The sequence below is a fragment of the Homalodisca vitripennis genome, chromosome 4, assembly GCF_021130785.1.
Source record: "Homalodisca vitripennis isolate AUS2020 chromosome 4, UT_GWSS_2.1, whole genome shotgun sequence".
NCBI classification, from domain to species: Eukaryota; Metazoa; Arthropoda; class Insecta; order Hemiptera; family Cicadellidae; genus Homalodisca; species Homalodisca vitripennis.
Genome location: NC_060210.1, coordinates 160,211,967 through 160,236,904, shown reverse-complemented (window position 1 = coordinate 160,236,904; position 24,938 = coordinate 160,211,967). Strand labels below are relative to the sequence as shown.

At 33.0% G+C, this 24,938-nt stretch overlaps 1 protein-coding gene across 1 annotated transcript in view; it reads left to right on the top strand.

Moving 5' to 3' along the window:
* The window catches only part of LOC124361250, a 31,881-nt gene extending 18,640 nt beyond the window's left edge, over positions 1-13,241 (top strand). Inside the window, exons 6-8 of the mRNA XM_046815295.1 lie at positions 9,371-9,638; positions 10,239-10,397; positions 13,137-13,241. Of these exons, the coding sequence (XP_046671251.1) occupies positions 9,371-9,638; positions 10,239-10,397; positions 13,137-13,241 (532 nt within the window). The remainder of the gene's footprint in view (positions 1-9,370; positions 9,639-10,238; positions 10,398-13,136) is intronic.
* Positions 13,242-24,938: the final 11,697 nt, after the last annotated feature.

Genomic DNA, 24,938 nt, shown 5'->3' with positions numbered 1-24,938 from the left:
TGATGAATCATATTGGAGCAAGCAACATTTGAATGTAGGATTCGCCCCATATCTAAGCCATTCATTATTTGAAGATCAATTTCAGTTTCAAACTCAAAAAATGCCTATTTAGTTTAGCTTGCTTATAAGCCGTGCGGAAAATGCGCTCAGTTACAATCTGCTGCTCTTTATGCATAGAAGCAACAGCTTTTTTCATTGTATCTTTCTTAGCTTCAAATGAGTATTTTTTCAGCTAAAGAATGAGCTCGAGACCCACGGTGTAAAAAATATCTTTTTCCTAAGAGAAGGATTGCTGGTCTTTTTTATTGTTTCCATAAGCGGGTAACAGTTCCTAAAACCCACTTTTCGCTAATCTTTAGGCCCTTCGTTTTCTCTGCACCTAGAGTACTCACACTACGGCAAATGTTGCAACCTAGTTCTCTGTTCACAATTAACCATGGATTTTTAGCTTTAAATTCAACAATTTGTTCTTCAGACCAACAAACTGGCTGTTCACCCCTATTAACAAAATCATTATTTTCATTACTAACCTTAGCTTCGTCTGCATCAGATCCCAAACCCACCAACCTGGATACTATTTTGAACCGACGAGGAAGTCGAAGGGGGAATGGTAATCGCAATTATCCTCATTGATCCCGATTGCGTCTTCTTTTTTATCTTGATCAACAATTGAAGTTGTAGTCAATGCTTCCGAACTGCAGTTCTGATTATTCGCATAACCTTTTTGTTTCTTAGGGTTAGGTTTAAAGAAATCAACAATTATTCTGGTAGTCATAGTCAATTAGGAAACTATTTAGCTGCACCAGCACTAATTAAGCATAAACACGAACACAATCAACGACCTGCACCTCAAAAACGAACTTAAGCGTGATGGGATGCGATGCAACTTGTAACTTAAACGCGAAACACACCAAGGTCAAGTCAACTAGTCAACACACTTTGTGATCACTGGGGCGGTGGCGCGCGGTGAAGGAATGGAGGGGGAAAGGAAGGGGGTGGGGTGGGTATTGCTTTGTTATTGAGAGGCGCAGCCGCGCAATGCGCGAACTAGGATGACTCGCCCGTCACCTTCCTCCTGCCTGATTCCGTGCAAGACTCATCACAGCACAGCTCACAAACTGCTTGTACGGGCGCTTACTATCTGCTTATTGAGTCACTCGCAAACAAAGCATAGCATAATATTGATCCTACCTACAATTTTTTTTAACTAAAACTTGTACTCGTAGTTTTAAAAGCGTTCCCTTGCGTTCCCGGCACTCTTGGGAGGTAAGGGAACGCCGTTCCCTTGCGTTCCCACTGAAATTAACCACTGGTCCTAGGCCTTTAAAGAGTTCTTATTACTTTCTTCTGTATCAGGAGAAGTCTCTGTAGGTTAGTGACTGTGGTGCCTCCCCATATAGCAATGCTGTACCTCAGATGTGATTCAAAAAGGGCATAACAAGTTGTCTTTGCAGTGATTAAATCACTAATGTGGCAAATTCTTTTGATAACAAAGAGGCTGGTGTTTAGTTTCCTGCAAAGGTTGTCAACATGTTGAGTCCATGAAAGAGTTTTGTCAATTGTTACGCCAAGAAATGTTGCCTTGGGTTGCATGTCAACTTCTGGTAGGGCTGCAATTTCATCTCGTCTTCTACCGAATGCTAGTTGTTTGGTCTTGGTCATATTGACTACTAGGTCGTTTGAGTGGCAGTACTGGTATGCCATATTTAGTGCAGTATATGAGTCAATTGCTAGCTCTTCTGCAGAGCTCCCAGTGAGCAGAAGAGTAGTATCGTCGGCGTACATTAAAGTAGAACAATAGGCATTTAAAAGATGAGGCATGTCATTGGTAAATAAGATAAACAGTACAGGGCCTAGGACTGATCCTTGTGGAACTCCTCGGCTTACAGGTAACGGTTTGGATCTGATGTTTTGTATTATCCCTTTGCTATGATGTCTTATCTCCACCACTTGGGTGCGTTCTTCCAAATAGCTTTTAAACCACCTGTAAGCAGAGCCACTAATACCCAGGCTTTGAAGTTTTTGCAGGATGAGGTTGTGTCCCAGGCAATCAAAGGCTTTGCTGAAGTCAAGCATTATGCCAGTCACAAGCTTTCCTGCTTCCAGTTGATCGCAAATGAACTCTGCCAGCTCAGCAATTGCAGTTGTTGTGGATCTGCCTTTCACAAACCCATGCTGACTATTAGTTAGCAAGTTTTGTTGTTTTTAAAGTAGTCCATCAGTCTCTTTAATACAACTTTTTCTATTACTTTGTGGAAAAGGTGGAGATCAGTGAAATTGGTCTATAGTTGCTAGGTGTCTTTTGGCAGTTACTTTTATGCTTAGGATATACTTTTGCAACTTTCAAGGCGGATGGAAAGAGTCCCGATGATAGTGACTTATTTATGATGCTGACCAAGGGGGTTGTAAGGGCTTCACTGCAGTGTTTAAGTAACTTTGATGATACTTCATCAAGCCCTGCTGAGGTTTTAGACTTCATGCTTTTAATCATAATTTGTACTTCTTCTGTAGTGGTGTTGTGAAATTGGCTGAGCCTACAATTTGCTACATGGAGTGTTAGCTGTTGACCTTTTTGGTGATGATTATTGATGTCCAACATTTGCTGTGCAACTTTGGTGAAGAATTCATTGAAATGTTCAGCGATTTCATTTGGATTGGTTGTTTCTTTTCCATTTATCTTCAGTTTCAGCTGCTCTTTGCCTTGTTCTGCACTCTTCCTTTCACTGTTTACTATTTGCCAGATTGCTTTTGATTTATTGTCAGCTCTGTTTATACAGTTAGATGATGCCTGGCGTTTTAGCAGTTTTAGTCTAAGGTCATAGTTTTTCTTAGCAAGGGCTGTGTCTGTTTTATGCAGGTCACTTCCTGTAGTCTGGTACTTTCTAAGGCATTGAAGATAAGTTTCAGTGTAAGAGCTTCACCGTCTTTATGGTTAAAATTTGTTTTCTTCTTATTTCTGGTTTTCTTTTTAGGGCAAGCTGCATCAATGTATATTGCCAGAGTATTTAAGAAGGCATTGTATGCGTCTTCAGCATTTTGGGCTCCAAATACTCCAGCCCAGTCCTCATTGTGCAGTAAAGTTTTTAGAGTGTCAAGATTGTCCTTTTTCATTTGTCGTTGAATAAGACTAGAGGTTTCTGTTTTCTGTGCTTCAAGAGATATTTTACTCAATTGTGCGGTGTGGTCTGACAAGCCTGTGTGTATTACTGTGGCATTGATGTTGGATGCAGATAGGTTTGAGCATATACAGTCTATGGAGGAGGTGGAGTTGTAAGTGATTCTGGTTGGGGGTAGAGGCAATCTCATCATGTTATGGCTGGCCAGTGTTTCTTCAAGTTTTCGTGATTCATTATTTGGCACTAGGCTGTTTACGTTTATATCACCCATAATGATTATTAATTGGTTTTCAGCCTTAGTTTCTTCGATGATGTTAGAAAGAATGTCTAAGGTTTCATTCAACTTTTCGCTTGGAGATCTATATATGCCAGAGACGTAAAGGTGTTGTTTTCCGACCGCTATTCTGAGCATTGCCACCTCAAACACGAGTTCCTTGCACATATATATATATATATATATATATATATATATATATATATATATATATTATACCCATGTATGGGGTCAGCACATTTATTGTAGTAGGATTGTGTGAATATATATATATATATATATATATATATATATATTATATATATATATATATATATATATATATATATATATATGCTTATATACGCATATGTGACAGATACGCCAAAAACTAAATAATTGAATCGGAAAAAGTAAGCGCTCTGTGGTGTAATGGTAGCATATTCACCCGGCAAGTGAGAGATCCGGGTTCGAGTCCCGGCGGAGCAAGTACTTTTTGCGATTCAATGTTTATTGAAATTAAATAAGGCTATTGCCATTTATACAATTATATATATATATATATATATATATATATATATATATATAGTGTTAAGGGGGCCTAAGCCCCTCTCCCTGTTGAAAAATATACTAAAAGTATATAATAGGCACTCACTTTCTGCTAGCCTTTCTAGTAGCATTACATGATACATTGTTAGTCACAGCAGGTCTGCTACATTCAAGATAGAAGTACAGCTTGAAAGCTTAAGTCAGACAGTACATTTTTAGCACAATACATTTATTTTACTAGAATTAACCACCTATTTTGCTTCTGCAATTGTATGGCATTGTGTTTTTATGGCATTATATCGATCACATTAGTTATTTAATTATAGTGTTATTTAATTTGATAATTATACTAAATTCAATTACAATAAAAAAAAGAGAAAGAGTTAGCAATGCAATAAACTGTGTCAGTTGAGTGGAGTGATGTTTGTTGAAAAAATGGTGAGTTTTTTGTATTTAGCATATAGCGTGAAGCCTGTGTAAATTTGAATTAAAAATGTTTTTTTTATCTACAAGTGATATTATTGCATCTAAATATTAGTGTAGTATAAAAATATGTAATTACAGTTATTAGTGAGTTTTGTTGAACATTTATGTGATACAGGCTCAGTATGTACTCCAACATGGTGCATTAATATTCATTATTTTGCACATTGGCCACTTTTAATCTCTAATGTCTATACAAGGTTTACTTACTATTTTTTCACTGTGTATAAATATTTATAACATTGCTATAGTATAAAGTATCCAGAGAGCTAACTCTCCCCTTTGAAAACTTCTTGTTACTTATTTTACACAATAATTGTTACAAGTATTTCAGTATCAGTGTCAGGATATCAATCTACAGTGTAATTTATCTTCAGACTAAATAGATCAAAATTTATTTAAACTTTTCTAGCACCATTGAAAATTTAAAGTACATACACACAATTTGACATTTGCATTTATACTGCAATGTATAACGACTTGGATTGTAAATATTAATATTCTGACATCCAAGACGATATAAAATATTTTTTGATTAGTAAGCTCCGAGTGAATATTCAGTAAAATTTATTACTATATTTTTAACTATTAAAATATTATCTGGTTTCTCTTAAATAAAAATCACAGTTCTAAATTAAAATAATGGATTTATTTTAAACTGGCAAATTAATAAGTTCAATGTTTCAGAATTTTCATCACTTAACCGTTTAGTAATTTTAAAAGGTCCTTTGGTAAGAAATAAAAATGTTAATCAAATATATGAAACTAAAATCAGAGCTCTTCTGAAATAAAATAATAAAGTCTTCAAATAAAAATCAAATACCACTTGGAAATAACTAAAATAAAAATGTTCACTTCTAAGTTCACTCAAAATTCAAAATAAAAAATCAAACTTCTCTTTCCACTAGTTGTATTTTAACTTTCAAGTCTTTGCAATTCAGATACAACTCTCTCAAACAATAATTAATTTCCAATTAATAATTCACAATAAAAACAGTTCCAATTAAATATTAATAAATTACTAAATTACCAAATCTCAATTAAAGTTATTCACTTTTCTTGCAAGTTTGAACCAAATGTAATTTGTATGATTCTATTGTGCTCTATTGTTCATCGAGAATCAGTTATGCAGATTGCTCTGAAGTTTCTATGAATTTAATTTTTCCTATAAAAAAGACAACAAAAATAATTTAATATCAGATCTGGAAGACTATTTCAATATAACGTACAATAAATTTGGTGCTTACCTCAAAATCCCTTGCGGAAAAAATTTAGAAACCCGGCGCACTGTAATCAACTTAATTCACGATAAATTACCAAAAGAAGAACGAAAATTATGAGCTGGCGGTTTTTATAGTTCCCCTTCCCCCCAATTCTGATGGACATCCGCAGTGTTCTCTCATTGGCTCAGCCGTATCCAACTGGAGAACAATAGCCTTCTCAGAACTAACGTAACTGCAGAACAAGACAAGTTCTGATCAATTCAAGGCAGAGAACCACCTTCCTAATAATTTAAAGTTACCAGAACTAACTTGCCAAAGGATTACATATTCGTTTTTATCCTAACTTCTCACAATCTAATTAAAATTAAATCCCAATATTTCTTTCCAAAAAATTTCATTTAATTTAAGTTTTAATTTAAAAAAATCAACCAATGTAGCTTTAAAAACGCTACACAATGTAAATTTTGTTTTCTTTTGAAACCAATACTCTTAATGAATATTTCAGTAATGTTTCACACAGTGATGTGTATATACATAATAAAAATACTAAAACAAGTATTGCTCAAATGCTCTTTTTCTGAAAGTGGTTTAATTTTAAATAAGAAAAATATAAAGGCTTCAATAAGGCTTGTATAATGCTTCAAAAAATGTTCTGTTATCTGTTATATTTGGTTATTCTAGTTAACTACATTTAACGTATCAATTAATATTATATCATTGTCTTTCCCTTGATTAAATAATAACTAACTGGTAGAAGACCAAGTTTATACTACATTTTACCTTGAATAATTATATTTTTAAGAAATATCAATTATAATTACTGGCCATAAATTAATATTCTCAGTGTATATTACAGTGTAAGTACACTATATTTTTGACAAATCAATGACATACCACTAAAATAGAAAAGTTCCTAAGAAAGAATTTTGTGTGGAATGTCAATGGTAAATAGCCTTCGCTAATAACTAAGAATTAAAATCAGAAACAAAACAAACTGTTTTCAACTGTATTTTATAATTAGCTGTTCTCCACAAGTAAGGGTATTGCAAGTTAATGAAATTGGCTTTAAAACCAACAGAAAGAGACGCTACTGTAACAGAGAATAATATGATGACTCACACATGCTTCTAGCATTGCTTTGCGCACTGTTGGGGTTTCAAAGGGGCATTCGTTATCTGACCAAGATACAAATGAATATTTGATATTGACACTCCAGGGGCCATCTTTCAGTACAATATTCAATAGTCTAAAAATACTAAGGACTACGCTAAAATACAAAAACTTTGAAATTTTTTTGGTCCAAGCTTGTATGAATTTAGCACTGCACTACATTAGCCCTGGTTCATTTTTCTCTGCATTCTTATGGAGAAGGGTAAACCATATAACAGCCATGGTTATTGCATTCTGTGGATGGCCTTTTTCTATCACTTTGCAGAAATTGTACTTATAGTATATCAAATATAGTGTATTCTATATTTGGAGTAACATATTTTTCTTGTATACACCTGTTATGCTTTTATAACCAGTGTTTTTCACTTTAAAATAAAGATTGAAAATGCAAAAAGTATAATAGATAATTTTAAAAAAATGTACTAACAAGCAAATGAGAAATTTTAACTATAAAACACATAAATTTAAAATGTAAATGCTTAGTAAAACTGCTATAATTTGTTATATTATTAGTGTATACTATGGTAAACATACTTCAGTCATGTTATATACAGAAAATGTTTTTCCTTTCTTGAGCTTTTGCAAGAGCACATTGTAGATGCAGCAATGTTATGAGAAGACTTCTTTAAATGTATATGGAAACATCCAGCCTACACTTACTGTAACAATTCTAAATTGTTACATTAAATTGAATATATGACAGTTGCATTATAAATGATCGTACTATTGTATGTGAACATTTTAATAATTATTTCTAAAATTTTTGTAAAGGATAACATTTTACAAAGATTGACCAATTTTAGAATTGACGAAATCACCTTTTCTAACAATACTAACCAACTTATGAATCATACTAAGATCTTCAGATACAAACCAGTAGATGGGAAGGGAATACAGTATTAAGGATAATACATTATTTGAAAAATAAGTCAAGTGTGGGATTAATATATGATGAAATTTTGATAGGTCTGATAAAAATGCTACATTTCAGTGAATCAAACCAATTATTTATTTATATTTAGTTAATTCATCTTTCATTTACAGGCATTTTCCAGTTAAACTCAAAATCACCAAAGTAATACCACTATTTAAAAAGAGAGCCAAACAGATATTGAAAGCTATAGACCAATATATCTTTACTTCTTACAATTTCTAAAATCACTAGAAGGGCCTTTTATGACCAATTTTTTACCAAAATTACATGGCTTAGGCTTAAGGGGCAAACTATATGGATGGATAAATTATATTTTAAAAATCTAAAGCAGTTGGTTGAATTACCACACCTTGATAGTAAAAGTTTTAAAAACTTACACAGATCCTCTATAGAAACAATTAAATAATGGGGTATTTGGGTACCTCAAGGCTCAATTCTAGGTCTAATTTTATTCATTTGCTATACAAACGACTTTCCTAAACTCTTGTAAAATTTGGTTTTGGTAAAATTTGTTTATATGCTGATGATATAAGTATAAAAATATTAATGCTCCGTCTTGGAAGGAAATTGAAATTAGGCTAAATAATAATTTGATATACCCCTTGTATTGTTTTATTCAAAATAACTTACTTTTAAATTTGGACAAAAACTAACTGAATGACATTTCAAGTGAAAAATTAAAAATATATAACTGAGCTATTTTCTTTCTCTGGTGAGTTTGAAATTTTCAAATTGGAAGTGGTCAACTATTTAGGACTAATAGTTGATAATAATTACTCTGGAACATGTGAGATCATATAAGAAAGGTGCTGTTAAAAATATTATCCGGTTTATTTTCTTTAAGAAAATTAGGACACCTTTTGTGATGTTAAAACATAAAAAATTATTTATATTACTTATATATTTATTCCATAATTAAGTTTTGTATATCCTTACATGACACAACAATCTCCAAAAATCTGTGCTCAATATTAAATATGCAGGAAAAAGCAATAAGAGTAATACTGTATTAAAACCTCAAATATCAATTTAAAAAAGCTAGCAGAGTTAAATATTCTTACAGTCTATGAATTTTGCATTTATGAACATTATAAATCTACTCTTAATGATTAACATTCTGCTTCCTGAACTTCTAAATAAAACTAGATTTTATACACCGTTTCATAGCTTTTTCAATTTTGTATGATTTAACTCAAATCAAAGACACTGCTTTGATAATAAAACATGCAACAAAGCACATAATACACAGTTTATTGTCATATGCTTTCTACATCAATTAGTTCCATGCAAAAAAACAAACCTTGTAAACTAAACATTTTCAACTAACCCTAAAAGTAAACTGATATTTATAAAGTAATGCAACAAACCGGTAACAAAGTAAGCCTTGTTTTATATTATAAGTTGATTAGTAATAATCAAAGTGATTTAAAAAAAAAAAACATGTCAGTTTTAGTTAAACGTTTGATAACTAAACTAAAAAACGTTTGATAACTAAACTAAAGTTGATATATTTCAAATTTCATTTGTGTTAGCAAATATTTATGGTGGCATAAAACCAGAAAACCTAGATGACCGTAAAAACCTAACGAAGTAAGACTATTCACTAATCATTGTACTGATTAATAGCTTTGTCCTGTTTCAGTATCAGTATCATGGTGAGAGATACAGGACCCAACACTGTTATAAGACTGAGGGAGATGACGCAGTCCAGGATTTTGCAGCCTTCTGTGTCCCTTGTGTTGTCGACAGTTGCGATAGAGCGAGAAGAGCTACCACCAATACCAAGACAACCTTGGTACAAGTGTGGATGTTTCCGATCTCCGTATCCTTCGATCCCAGAGAGACCGATGCACCGAACGGATCTTTACTACACTGGCAGCCTTAACAGGCTTGATGAATACGTTACTAGGGTTATTATCATATTTGATCTAAAAATAAATTGTGTGTAGTTAAAATCAATTTTGACTAACTTTGACATAAACCAGTAAAAATAACACACTTAATCTAAATATGAAGGTTTAATCAATAACAATTAATTGAAAACAAAATAAAAAAAAACAACAAATGAAGTGACTGTACTCCAAAAGGAGCATGGAAACAAATATTTTCAGACATGACCGCCGACAGACTGAGCATTTGTAGTTTGTAACAAGTGGCTGGCCGCCATTTTTCTGATTTCACAGTAGATATGAAAGTCAAAATGGGGCTGATTTCTTGTCAAATATTTGTTACATCGTACTATATTGTTCCACAAACATTAAATAACATGTTTTTAAAGGAAAATAAATTATATTTTTGATTTGCGTATGTACACTTACTTGGCTTTTAATGCTATTATATTATTTAATATTTACCCAAATCCATGGTTCACTAAAGGATAAAATACATATTTTCTAATAAGTTTTTCAGTTATACATTCATATAAGTCATTAACACCAAAATTATTTGAATTAGTTCAGTAATATTGGTGTAAATGAATTGTTATTAAGTTTAACTAATGTCTGTTTCAGGATAGAGACTTGGACTACCACTTGCATGTGACTGAGGTTCCTACCTATTTTGAGGTGGTACAGGACCTGACTCGCACCTACACAACGTGGTGCTGTCACCAGATCTTGCACGGAATTAGATCACTACTAGACTACACTCTTCTCAAGTCACCAACATTTGTTTGTCTGGGGGGTGGGGGGGGGGGGGGGTGGGGGGGGGGGGGGGTGGGGGGGGGGGGGGGTGGGGGGGGGGGGGGGTGGGGGGGGGGGGGGGTGGGGGGGGGGGGGTGTATCCTATCGTTACTGGTAATGAAGCATGTCAATTGTGAAACAAAAATGCAGTCTATGGAACGGGGGCACACACATTCTCCGAAAAACCTAGAAAATGTCTCCAAACTCCAAATTTCTCCAAGAAATTCTCTCCAAATGTCAATTATGGCAACTGTATTGGGTTGCTAAGGGTGTAATTCTGGTTGATTTCCTTGAACAAGGATCAACAATCAATGCAGAGAGGTACTGTGAAACATTGCAGAAGCTACGACGAACAATACAAAACAAGCGTAGGGAAAAATTTAACTCGAAAATTTTCTTTTTTCATGAAAGTTGTGGATGATTTTATTGGGAGTGTTTTATTGTCCACCTTATAGCCCAGATCTGGCACCAAGCGACTACCACCTCTTTCCCATGATGTAAACCTGACTCGAAACAGCGCTTCAATAGTGACACTGAACTTCACACTGGCATTAATCAGTAATAATATCTCAGGTGGCAGATTTCTACAATGCTGGAATTAAAAAATACTTGTGTCACGTTATGATAAATGTCTCAATTTAAAAGTGAATTATGTTGAAAAATATCCTAAGAGTGTAGTTTTTAAATGTATGTAATAAAATGTTTCTATTTCAGTTGGTTAATTTTTTATTTCTAAGCGGCTGTTACTTACTGGATATCATACAAAAAAGTATTTAAAACAACTATTAACTTACAAATCAAGCTAAGACTATAAATATATACAATAAAAACAGAAAGTTTTATATCGGATTATTATTACAGTGCTAATTAATTCTCAATGGATTAGTAACTCAGTTGGAATGGGGAAAAAGGTGAAGGTTTTTATGATATAGAGTAACGGTATCCAGTATGTAGATTGAATTGTATCGGAAACCATTTTCAAATCTCAAACTGGAATGCAGCAGATAATCCAAGTAGGGCTTTCTTCTGCAATATAAAAATGTGGGAATTCCACAGATCATGAGCTCCCTAGATAGGCATAATGAATGACAAATGAGGATAAATGCAACTATAGTACGCAGTGAGTAAAACCATAGATAAAAACATACTCCTAAGATGGATACTTTTTTCTCTATGATAGACCTTACATGCGTAGAAGGAAAGATTATTCTTCTGTTACAAGGACCTTTAAAATAAGACGTCAACCTTTTTTTTAATTTTAACTCACCTCCCAATTGTTTATTTAGGGTTGGGACTAATTTTCTCATATATCCCAAAAACCATGAATTTTATTTTAACAAAAAAGTACAACTTGTAAGCTACTTTTCTACATAATTTCCACACATACTGAGGCTCTTGTCATAGTGGCCAAAAAGTGTTTAATTCTCTCACCATATAAGTTTGCTTCATGCTTTTTAACCTCTGTTGACTTTTGTTTTGACCTATTTGTCCAAGCAAACTCCACCTATAAAGTCATTCAGATCCAGAGGACGGTGATAATCATTTGGAGCAAGATCAGGACTGTTAAGAGGATGAATAAAACATCCCACAAAAAACTATCAAACAGCTCTGTTTTTTTTTTCTGCACCATACATATGCCTTTGCAGAATCATGGACAAAACGTGTGTCTTTTGACAATAGGCCATATTGGTGGTTCTGGATGGTACGCTGAAGTCGTCTGAGAGTCAAGCCATATGATTAAACATTATGATTTAACCTTGAGGCAAAAAAATACACTATGGTGTTCCAGAAAATGGTAGCCATAACTTTAACGTGTTGAACGGGTTTGCTTGCACTTTATGAGCCTTGACTATTAATTTACATAACACCATTCCATGGATTAACACTTTATATAAGTGTAAAGTGTGATAACCAAGTTTCATATTCACCAGTCACTATACTGTAAAACATTTCACCACCATTAGTGTATTCTTTAAGAAAACTCAAATGTAGCTGTGCCTTTGTTTATGGCCATCAGTTAGAAGGTGTGGAACCCATCTTGCTCAAGTGATACTGTAATGATACTTGCTCAATATACTATTAAGAACAAAAAATACCCAGGATCCTAGGTCCCTATCTACTATTTTTAATTAAGCTATACATACGTAAGTAAATATAAAAAGTTAAAGTTGACATTTACCAGCACTCACGTTATCTGAGCTTGAATTAAGGTACTATCTTTTAAGGGATGTTTTTCTTTTTTACCAGAAGTGCGGGGCACCGAAGCCCACACTGATTGCCTGGGCCATTTTCGATCAGTAATTTCCAGAACTCAGATAACGTGCCTGATCGTCTAATGTGATTTGACTTTGGAAACGGACAATCTGGAACTTAGATGATGTGAGTGCTCATAAAGGTTATTTTTATCTTTGGTACTAATATAGTAACATATTTATGATAACCTAATCTAAACCTACTTATATCGTGTAATAACAAGAAGTAGATAAGGATATAATGACCTACTTCTCGCCTACATTGTTTCCTTTTGGGAGGCAGAAAACAAGAACCGATCAATCGTCATAATGAAATGTAATTTTCACAGTAAGTCAAATATAGTTCTTTGTAATAATTTAGTGTTTTTAGGGTCTCTGTAACAAAAACATTCCAAAAATAGTAGCCTCAGGATAATACCAAAGTACCATTAAATCTTCTGAGAGCTTCTATCCTTTGTCAGGACTCTGATTTTAGGACTTCTCAGGTTCTGAGACCACTCAGCCTCTAGGAGCTCCCAACCTCCAGCAGGCTTCGGTTTCTGGCATCTCTCAGCCTCTGGAAGCTTGCAGGACCTGGTAAGTCCCTGCCTTTAAAATTACTCAGCCACTGGCAGGCTCCGACATTTGGTAGTCCTCAGCCTCTAGCAAGACTCGGCCTTTAGCAGGTCCTGACCTCTAGCAGGTTTAAAAGATTCTCAAATGTAAAAGTAGGTCCAGCCATACCTCATTTTAAAGGTCTATTCAGTAATCATTTTGAAAAAAAATTATTTGAATTAATAAAGAAGTTCTCTTCCTTAAAATATGTTACAGGTCACTTTCAGCAAATTTCCAATTTTGTTAACAGTTAAACAGTTCAAATTTAGGATATTTCAAACTTACAAAAATTTTAAAATAACAAGGTTGAACTTTCATTAGACCTGTCAATAGCTCTCTTAAAAACTAAAAATTTGTATATTTAAAGTTTAGATTTATCTTAGTAACAAGTAAAAGTTTCAAAATTTCTTGTCAAATATTTTTAGAATTTTAAATTTAGATAGGAATGAGCTATTTGATTACTTATAGATTAGCCTAATTGTAAATTTGTCTCAATAAAAATTTGGGTAGGGTACGATAAGCGGACCCGGTTTTTTATATAGAAAAATGTAATCATCGATACCTAATATTCGCATCTCAAATCCTAGACTATCAATCGATATAAAAGTATCTTTAGTCCTCAATACCAATAATATTTTTTAAACTAAAATATGGATTTAATATTTAGAGATGAAACAAATTATTATAAGCAAAATTAGGAAAACTGAAGACGACCATATTTGCTTCTCTCACAGTTAAAGTTGTTTCTTTCCCACAAATTTCACATAATGGATTTTTCTGTACGAGTCCAACATGTTGAAGCCACGTAAAACATGTCTTATCATCTTTCAAAGCAATGTCGTGTAGTTTTCTAAAATTGACTGCCATTTTTAATAATCAAATGTTACTTATAATGAAAAAACAAGTAAAAATATGTAAAATTGAAATATTACCTTACGTGTATTATTTGAAAGTGTTTACAGCTGTTAATATAGATTAAGTAATATCGTTTGCCAATTTCGATATAAAAAACCGAGTCCGCTTATCGTACCCTACCCAAATTTTTCTTAGGGTAGACCTTAATAAGCAGCCTACACTTGTTATTCGGTTGTTCTCATGGAATGGTTCGATGGTTTTAATCCAAAGGATTAATTCAATATTACAATGTATTTAACTAAGCACATGGTTTCAACTTATTAGTTATATTAATTTTGATGTAAACAATAAACAGCAGGAAGTAAGTAATATTTTGAGACTTTGAAGATGGTGATGAATACGAGGAAAATATGTGAGATATTTCCCACAAGCGACTGTTTAAGTGGCTTCAACATGAGGATTTGGCTCCTGGTAACCCATGGGGAGAATTCTTTCCTCCATTTCACAAAAGCGGTTACTCATTGATATCAAACTGGCCAAGTTATAAATATTGTAACGTTTCTTTGATATCTAATTCTAGGCCATAGTTGGATGTTGTTTTGTAATGTTATTGTTAAATTTGTTTTTAAAATTGTAATATACGAGATTCTTCTTGTTACAGTAATTTATTATAACTCTTATTGTGTATGATTTTTACATATCAGAAGTTGGATAGTATATTGATATATTCGATAATAGCAATTGAATAACGAGTGTAGGCCTCTTATTAAAGTCTCCCCTGTTTTCTTATTTTAAATTTCTTATTATAGGTCAAACTAAATAGTCAAAGGCAGTGTTGTATAAAGCTCTAGCATTAGATGTAGGCCTACATATGAAATTAAAGATCAACACACTTAAATGTTATGAGAACTTTAATAAACTATATATTTATAAAATGTCCCAATACTCACTATAGAAAAAATAAATTCTAACACTTGAATCACTAATTGTATATAGCAAAAAACTATTTCTAACCACAAAACATATGTTTGCCACTGAATGAGGTATAATACAGCTAATACAGAAGGTCCTGTGAGAACAGCAGATAAAATGAGAGGCAATAGAGTTTCTGTCAAATTTCCTTTACGGCCTAGATAAATGCGTACTAGTTCTATGCAAACCAAAAACAGAATAATAAGAGACTCTATAATTATGTTATTATTCTGTATTGGAAGATAGATCACTTTAAAAAATCCAAAACACACTTCTAGCAGAACAAACACCGCAAAATAATAAGAATGTAAATATAACACAAGTTCCAATATAAGGGATGATCTAGTCATTTTGTTACTATAAAACTACAAATCAATATTTAATCAATTAATAATGTTAGTATATTTTATTAATCAATTTTGCTCTGCTTCAAGAATAACTTTACTTTCAAATGTTGTTCAAAAGTTATAAACTTATGTCTAATAATATTTGTGTTTTTTCAATTATTCCACAATTCATATCACTGTCACTCATGTAACTTTTATGACAAAGAATCATAAACCACATCAGTATTAATAAAAATGTAGATCTTACAGTCTTCAATCACTAATTCTAATCATTTAACCACCATTTGGCAACACAGCACAGCCTAAGTTGTTGACTAGAAGGGTCTCGGTTTCCATAGCAACGCCAACAACTGATCAGGTTTACCAATACAATGCGCGTTGAATTTAGTTCATATATTGTTCACTCTATTATAATGTATTTGTAATTAATTAATATGAACAGTAAAAATATTAACATAAATATTAAAAACGAGTTATTGTGTTACAAATACAAACAATAATTATTATAATATATTAAATTATAAATATAAGAAATATCATTTAGTAATTATTATTAACTATTAACTTAAGAACCTTATCTTTAACACAAAACCACAACAATAAAACCTATAATAATAATATTTACTACGGTAAGGTAACTAACTAAGAAAATAATAAATATACAACAACAGAACTATATATGCAGTGTAAGTATGCTGGACACTCTGTTTAGTTTTTGATGGCTAAAGATGGAGGAATGGAACTCGGGACAACTTTCTAGGAAATAGAAGTGCACTTTTTAGTCTCTGTTACAACTTTGCCTATTTCCCCAAAATGGGATTTGGGGCAGCTCAAAATCTTTAAATGTAAAGACCCATTACGTGGCAGCTCATTTGAAAGGCATTGATAAGATAAGAACAACAGTGGAAACTAGAGCTTTCTATCTAAACTCAGAACAAAATGGCAGCTCATTGAAATTAAAGTACTTTAATAGACAACCACTTTCCTTACAAACTCAAACCTGTTTTTGCAGTTATTGCTTGCTGCAGGGCAGGTCTCCCTTATCTTATCACGTTTTGAGGAAGTCCATTATCATGTTCAGTTTCTGGTTGGAATTCACAAAGCTAAGACGTGTTTTTGTGATACTTTACGTTGAAAGGAAGTGTTTAAGTGAACAAGAGCGTATTATGATCCTGATGATACGAGGCTACGGAGACCGGGTGAGATCTTATGATGAAGTAAGGAATTTATTTAATGACCCTCATCATAGTCGAACCTGTATCTAAATCAAGAGTTCAAAAAACAATCCAATGTTTCCAGGAAACAGGCAGCGTTATAGACCGCCCCAAACCCGAACAATCAACATCGGCTATAAACGAAGCATTATCACTTGACGTGTGTTGTAGATGATCTCCATGCCTGAACAAGAAACGTTTCTCAAATATTAGTTATATCTCAAACATCTGTTTGTAAAGTTTTATATGATAGTGATAATAAAATGTACAAAATTCGTTTAGTTCATGAGCTAAGTGAGGACGGTTTTGATCGTCGGGTAGAATTTTGTGTAGTAATGAAGCGGAACATTGTTAATAATACAATTAAGATTAAACTAAATTGCTTTCTCAGATGAAGCAACTTTCCTGTTGAACGGTAATTTTAACAGACACAATTATCGTTATTGGGCTCATGTTATCCCTCATTGGAAGAGAGAGCAACATACCCAGCACCCTGAAAAGTTAAACGTTTGGCTTGGCATTGTGAGGGATCAGTTTATTGTGCACTTTTTTATTGATGGAAATCTTAATGCCAAGATTGACCAGGAAATGTTACAAAATCAGATTTATCCAGCTATCGAAGTGGCTACCAACAACTGTTAAGAAGTTTGGTTCCAGCAGGATGGAGCACCTCCACACTATGACCTGCATGTCCGCCAGTATTTAAACAATATTTTTCCAAATCACTGGATAGGCAGAAGAGGAAGTATCGAGTGACCACCAAGGTCGCCAGATTTATCTCCAATTGACTACATTTTGGGGGTCACATTAAAAACAACGTCTACAAAACGAAACCCCAGTGCATTAATGACCTTAGGGACAGAATAATAGCGGAAATTCAAAAAATCCCGTGTGAATCCAGCGTGCCGTTTCACGTTTCTACAACAGGTTTGGACATTTTCTAACTGTCTTGGGATAGCAGCTTGAACATCTGATATAAAAAAAAAAACACATGTTAGTAAGTTTTAGCCGTTTTATTGCTTAACATAACTGTAATTACTAGTGCTCCTGTAGTCTCTGTCTGTCTCTCCTAAAGGAATCCTGGACTTTCATAAATAATGTTAAATCCCCAAATGAGGCATTCAACGCATTCAGTGATTGTATATTCACGCCTCTTGACGCCACTTGCCCATTCAAAATGTTCAAAAAAAACTTGCAAACAAATCAGGGCATTCTTAAATCAAGAGAGAAATAAAAAAAATACTACTCCATATTTTTGAAATGTCAAGATGAGCGGTTTAAAACTGTTTCAAGAACTATAAGATAATTTACAGGAAAGTTATAAAAGCAGCAAAAGCATATGACATTGATGTAGACTGAAGAGAGCAGACAACATATCCAAGGTAGCATGGGATATTATTAACTCGAATTTAAAATCAGATTTTTCTAAATGTTCAAAAACCAATAACAATTTAAATTGGGGATGAACTTTTACAAACCCCTAAAGAAGTACGAGTTTGGTTACAAACCCCTCGTAACTAGGGAGTTTAGTTACTTTTTTGGTAACCGCGGTGCCAAACCTGCCTTTGAGCTGTCTTGTTTGAAAACTGTAAAGGAACCGGTATCATCCATGGTGCTTTCTCCTGGGGTGGTACGAGGGGTCAACACACAAAAATGCATGTGGCATCAATGGCATGCAGTGTGACAACTCAAACGTTGCCTAAAGAATATTTTGAAAACGCTGACAAGATTGGTTAAAATGTTTTTTTTAAATAGAGTGTTTCCAGCTCAGCTAAAAACAGCCAAAGTGATTCCAATGTTCTAGAAGGACGATCTTTGCCTTGCAAGCAACTATAGTCCTATTTCAATTCTGCCAGTTTTGAGCAAAGTCGTTGAAAAAGTTTTTTGAAAGACTCATGGATTTGACATTAGGTATTTAAGCCAATTTGGATTTCGAAAAAACATGTCAACAATTGATGCCATCACAAACCTTGTGGATACAATCATGGAGACAGTAGCGTAGCCAGAAATTTCGTTCGGGGGGGGGTCCGAAACCGGGGATCCGGGGGACGTTTTGTGTGTTATTTGCCAATGAGTTCACTGGTAAAGGTAAAAAATATGGAGCTTTAGTAGCTATGCCTTATAGAAAGTGGAATATGTAATAGGCAAATTCAACTGCTCACAGCAACTCTAGTACCACACATTTTTTTTATATAGCTACAAAAAACTTTACGAAGTTCGATTCTGGCCAAGTAGATAGCACCAATGTGATGTTGCATTCACTGGATAAGAAAGAAGAAGAACAAAACAGAGCTTCACTCAAGTGTATAATTGACATAACTATATTCTGTGGAGAAAATGAAATAACCCTTCGAGGACATTGGGCACTGAGGGCCGAAAACCCTTTAGAAAAGGTGGGGCAATTTTCTAGCGTTGCTCGGGTACAATCAAACTAACGGTCGGAAAATGCACCGGAAAAACTCTACTGATTAGAAGTTCGGCCCTGCGTTGGATTTCACTGATAGAGGTATTTATGAATGAGTTATAATGACGATTCTTTGTATCATTACACTGTAGACGAGTACATAATTATCGGAAAAAAATTCACTTTCGGTCGGAAATAAAATACACATGACAAACTCTAATGATTGGAACTTCAACTACTTCGGGACTGCCAGTTATTGAGGTAAACGTCGGTATTTTTTATTGAGTTAGGGCGAACGATTTTTTGTTTATCATGAAACTGAAACTCGACTAACTATATATATATATATCGAGAAAAAAAATCACTTGCGGTCAGTAAATACCGAAGAAAAGCTCTTTAACAGATTCAAGTTTTGACGATTTTGAATTTCACTGGTTGAGTGGTTGAGGTAATAAGTAGTACTTATAATTATGTTACGACATTGATTTTTTGTATCGATCACTTCCGATCGGAATATACTAAGGAAAATGAAATAATACCTCAGTCAGTGAAATCTAAAGTAGTCGGAACTTCTTATCAGTAGAGTTATTTCCAATGTATTATCCGAACGGAAGTGATTTTTTCAATTTTTCTTCGATAATTAAGTAGTTATTAGTCGGGCGTTCAATTGATACCGCAAAATCAACGTTCTAATCATAATTCTAAGTACCACTTTTATCTCAACCACTCAACCAGTGAAATCCAAAATCGTCAAAACTTGAATCTGTAGAGAGCTTTTCCTCGGGTATTTTTTCCGACCGGAAATGATTTTATTGTTTTGTTTCTCGATAATTATTTAATGTATTAGTCGGCGTTAAAAATCAACGTCCTAACATAATTCTAAAGTACCACTTTTACCTCAACCACTTAACCAGATGAAATCCAAAATCGTCAACACTTTTTTGAATCTGTAGAGAGCTTTTTCCTCGTGTATTTTCCGTCCGGAAGTGATTTAATTGTTTTGTTTTTCTCGATTAATTATATATGCATTTAGTTTTTTTTTTGTTTTTTTTTTTTTTTTTTTTTTTTTTTTTTTTTTTTATTTTTTTTTTTTTTGTTTTTTTTTTTATTTTTTTTTTTTTTTTTTTTTTTTTTTTTTTTTTTTTTTTTTTTTTTTTTTTTTTTTTGCGTTGACTTAATACCTAAAAATCAACGTCGTAACATAATTCTAAGTACCACTTTTATCTCAACCACTCAACCAGTGAAATCCAAAATCGTTCAACACTTGAATCTGTAGAGAGCTATTCCTCGGTATTTTCCGACCGGAAATGATTTTATTGTTTTGTTTCTCGATAATTATTTATATATTAGTCGCCGCGTTAAAAAATCAACGTCCTAACATAATTCTAAGTACCACTTTTACCTGAACCACTTAAACCTGAGTGAAAAATCCAAAATCGTCAACACTTGAATCTGTAGAGAGCTTTTTTTCCTCGGTATTTTCCGTCCGGAAGTGATTTTATTGTTTTGTTTTTCTCGATAATTATATATGCATTAGTTGGCGTTGAATTAATACCTAAAATCAACGTCGTAACATAATTCTAAGTACCACTTTTATCCTCAAGCACTCAAACCAGTTGAAATCCAAAATCGTCAACACTTGAATCTGTAGAGAGCTTTTTTCCTCGGTATTTTCCGTCCGGAAGTGATTTTTATTGTTTTGTTTTCTCGATAATTATATATGCATTAGTTGGCGTTTAAAAAAGATCAACGTCCTAACATAATTCTAAGTACCACTTTTACCTGAACCACTTAACCAGTGAAATCCAAAATCGTCAACACTTGAATCTGTAGAGAGCTTTTCCTCGGTATTTTCCGTCCGGAAGTGATTTTATTGTTTGTTTCTCGATAAAAAAAAATTATATAGTGCATTAGTTTGGCGTTGAATTAATACCTAAAATCAACGTCGTAACATAATTCTAAGTACCAACATTTTATCTCAACCACTCAACCAGTGATGAAATCCAAAATCGTCAAAAACACTTGAATCTGTAGAGCAGCTTTTCCTCGGTATTTTCCGTCCGGAAGTGATTTTTATTGTTTTTGTTTCTCGATAATTATATATGTATTAGTTGGCGTTTGAAAAAATCAACGTCCTAACATTTAATTCTAAGTACCACTTTTACCTCAACCACTCAACCAGTGAAATCCAAAATCGTCAAAACTTAAATCTGTAGAGAGCTTTTCCTCGGTATTTTCCGTCCGGAGGAAGTGCATTTTGTTGTTTTGTTTATCGATCAATTATATATGTATTAGTCGGCGTTGAAAAAATCAACGTCTTAACATAATTCTAAGTACCACTTTTACATACTCAACCACTCAACCAGTGATATCCAAAAAATCATCAAAACTTGAATCTGTAGAAAGCTTTCTTCGGTATTTAGCGACCGGAAAAAGTGATTTTTTTCTCGATAATTATATAGGTACAGTGTGTACAGTTTGAATTGATAACAAAAAATCGTCGTCATAACTCAACCGAAAAACATCACGTTTAACCTTAATCACTGAAGTCCAAATTAGTTGAAGTTCTAATCAGTAGAGTTTTCAACTGTATTTTCCGACCAAAAGTGATTTTTTTATTTTGTTTCGATAATTGTATACACGTCTACAGTTTAATGACACCTAAAATCAACGTCGTAACTTAATTCTAAGCGGTCATTTTACGTCCCAAGACGAATTTAAAAAACGAAGTGGTCGCTAATTTAAACTGTTCGCCGTGTTACGGTTCAGTTTACTTTGTCACGTCACGTGACCGCGCTCTAAAATAAAAAAATACCGTGATTACACTACACTATCCGAAAAGTCGAGCCCAAAAGTATCGTTTGATACTTTATGATTTAAACGAAAAGGACAATTATATTTTTAACAACGGTCACTTTCATCAATGAAAACCTCAATCAATTTAATGTTTGTAGACAAGAGTAATGATAACTCTTCTTTTTTTTCTCCTGCTCCATGCTTCATTTTTTAATGTTTAAAATTTCGGGGGGGTCCGGACCCCCTGGACCCCCCACCTTCGCTACGCCACTGCATGGCGGGGTTTTGGAAGGTCGGGAGCACACAGTTGGTGTATTTATCGATCTTTTGAAGGCCTTTGTGTTCAGCAATATCACTCTGTTGCAAAAAAAAAAAAAAAATGGGATGCGTGGCCTGCTACCGAAGTAGTTGAAATCGTACCTACCTCAGTGAAAGATGTCAGTTTGTAGAAATTTCCAATGTTCAGTCCACAGAGAATTCATTTGAATCAGAGGGAACCCCATGGATCTCCTTGGACCTGTAGTGTTCTTGGTTTATGTGAACGATCTTGGACTATCGATTTAGAATGGAAAGACAGTCTAATACGTGGATGACACGACTCTGCGTCAAAGCAAAATCAAACGCCGCTCTGGAAATAGAAACTGTTTTGGCAGTTTTTTTTTCCTAGAAAGGTGTCCCGAGTTCCATACCTCCATCTTTATCCATCAAAAACTAAACAAAGTGTATCCATTCTTTTAACTCACACTGTATATACATTTATACTATACATATAGAAGTATAAACTCGTTCTTCCCGTACGTGGATGATGAACAATGTAAATAAAGATAAGAGTAATAATAAACTAATTTAGTCTATTTTAAGTGTATTGTAACAATAATTTTGTTCAGTGTCATATATTTAAACAATAAATATTACAAGTACGATATAGTCTGTGTGTAGACTTCTGAATCGTATACAAGTGTACTCGACGTTTAATTAATAATTAATCAAATCGTCTATCTTTTGATTTATGTGATCTCAAGAATAAAATAGAGAAAAGTTATATATGAATCGTATTGGAATAAATGTGTGATTAACTCTGATTAAAAATATACTTAGGAATATACCTAGTGTCCCAATATTTGGATTCATATCTAGAGAAAATAAATAATGATATTATTATTATATAGGTGTTGTAGCCGCTGTCGTGTAACGAGTCTTGAAGTGGCATTCAACTGTCACAGATTAGTAATAGGTCGTGATTGGCGTACCTGCTACTTTTTCGCGCGATTTTTAAATCAGTCGTTAACTGCAACCGAACGAAAGTAGCAGGTAAGAAATCGAGGTCACATAGCTGGACTCGGCTATGTTTGTTTTTATCTGTTCAAAACCAAGTAATTGAAAGAGAAGTTGTTCATTACATAAATCATTTGATTTGTTATATTTTACAAAAATATGTATTCACTTAGATATAATATTATATAATTACAATTTTAAAGTATAAATCTTATCATAATTTATGTAAGATTATGTAAATAATGTAATCTTTATATTTTACGAAAAAAAACTATTTTTTATTTATAAATATGATTAAAAAGAAATAATAACAATCTTATTATAATTTATTTAATATATATCATTACAATTATAATGATAAATAATTATTTAATTTTTTATGCTTTACGAACAAATCTATCGTTAAGCAATTATTGAATAATGTGTTTTTAAGTAAGCTATAAACCAATTACTTGTGTTTATTCTGGAGAAACTTAATACAAAATGGCTCGAAAGAGAAATAAATTCATTATGTGAGAAATCGCGGTACCTGATGGACCAGCACGATGTATCAGGTAAGAAATTACAGTAGTTGATGTTATTTTATCCTTTCACTTAGAGTAAATAATAATGTTTAATAAATGAAGACGTATTCATTTATATTAACAATTGTGGTTATTTAAACTTTGTAACTGGTCCTGATTGTAAAATTAATGTATGTAAATGATTAATAAACTTGTAAGCGTCTATGCACATAAAACGTGTTTATAGGCTTTCTAAGAATGAACTTTGCTGTTAATATGTTTTAAAATTGGTATTATAGCTATGAAACATATTACTCAATTTAGTTTTAAAATGTGAAATATTATTTATAAAATAAATTCATACTTGTAAAATTATTGAAATCAAAATGAATAGTAAACACACAAAAATTGTAGGCTTTGACCTACAAATATGTGCCTATAATTTTGTATGTTTACTATTTATTTTAATTTCAATAATTTTACAAGTATGACTTTATTTGATAAATTACATTTCATGTTTTATATACATATAATAGATTCAGAGGCAAAATTCTCTAATCATTTTACACTGAGTTGCTCATAGTAGACCTAACAAGTTAAATCGTGGAGTACCAGATAAAAATTTCAGTTATTTAACGTAGCAGAAGCAGTTATACCTGCCATTTTGTTATTTAATTGATGAGGGCACGCAGATTAGCAGTAGCCTACGAATAGCAATTATAAATGTTTATATTTTAAAATAGGTGTTACCAAGAAATTATACATTAAGTACAATTTATTTACAAACCGTTAGTATTAGTAACGTTAGCTATGTTTGGAAACTTTTCTGTAAATATCCTAGACAATATCCCTAGTACAGTGTATTAAAAGTAATTGTGGTCATTACCTAGTAGCTGGTTACGTGTTTTCTTGTGGTATAGTTAGGTTTATGGAATGGTATACTTGGAAATAGAAAGAATTAGTTATTAAATCACGGATATATAAATCAGTGAAGTTATGTGTTTGGGTATAAATCTCGAAAATCTAATTTGCGACCAACTGTACTATAATTATAATCATATACCGAAATAGATGAATAGGTTATCAATGAGTGGAGAGGTTGGCGAAGAAAGAGTATTTATTTGAGATATAATTAGAACTGTTACTGTAAGTCCCCACTTTTTCCTTAGTCGAATGATTTATAAACGAAGTTTTGCAAAATGAAAACTACGACCTTATATTAACTTGTATATTACAAGTACGTTATCAGCAGCCATTAAAAAATCCCGTAACGTTGGAAATGACAACTTAAACACTTTTGAAACGTAAATATGGGGT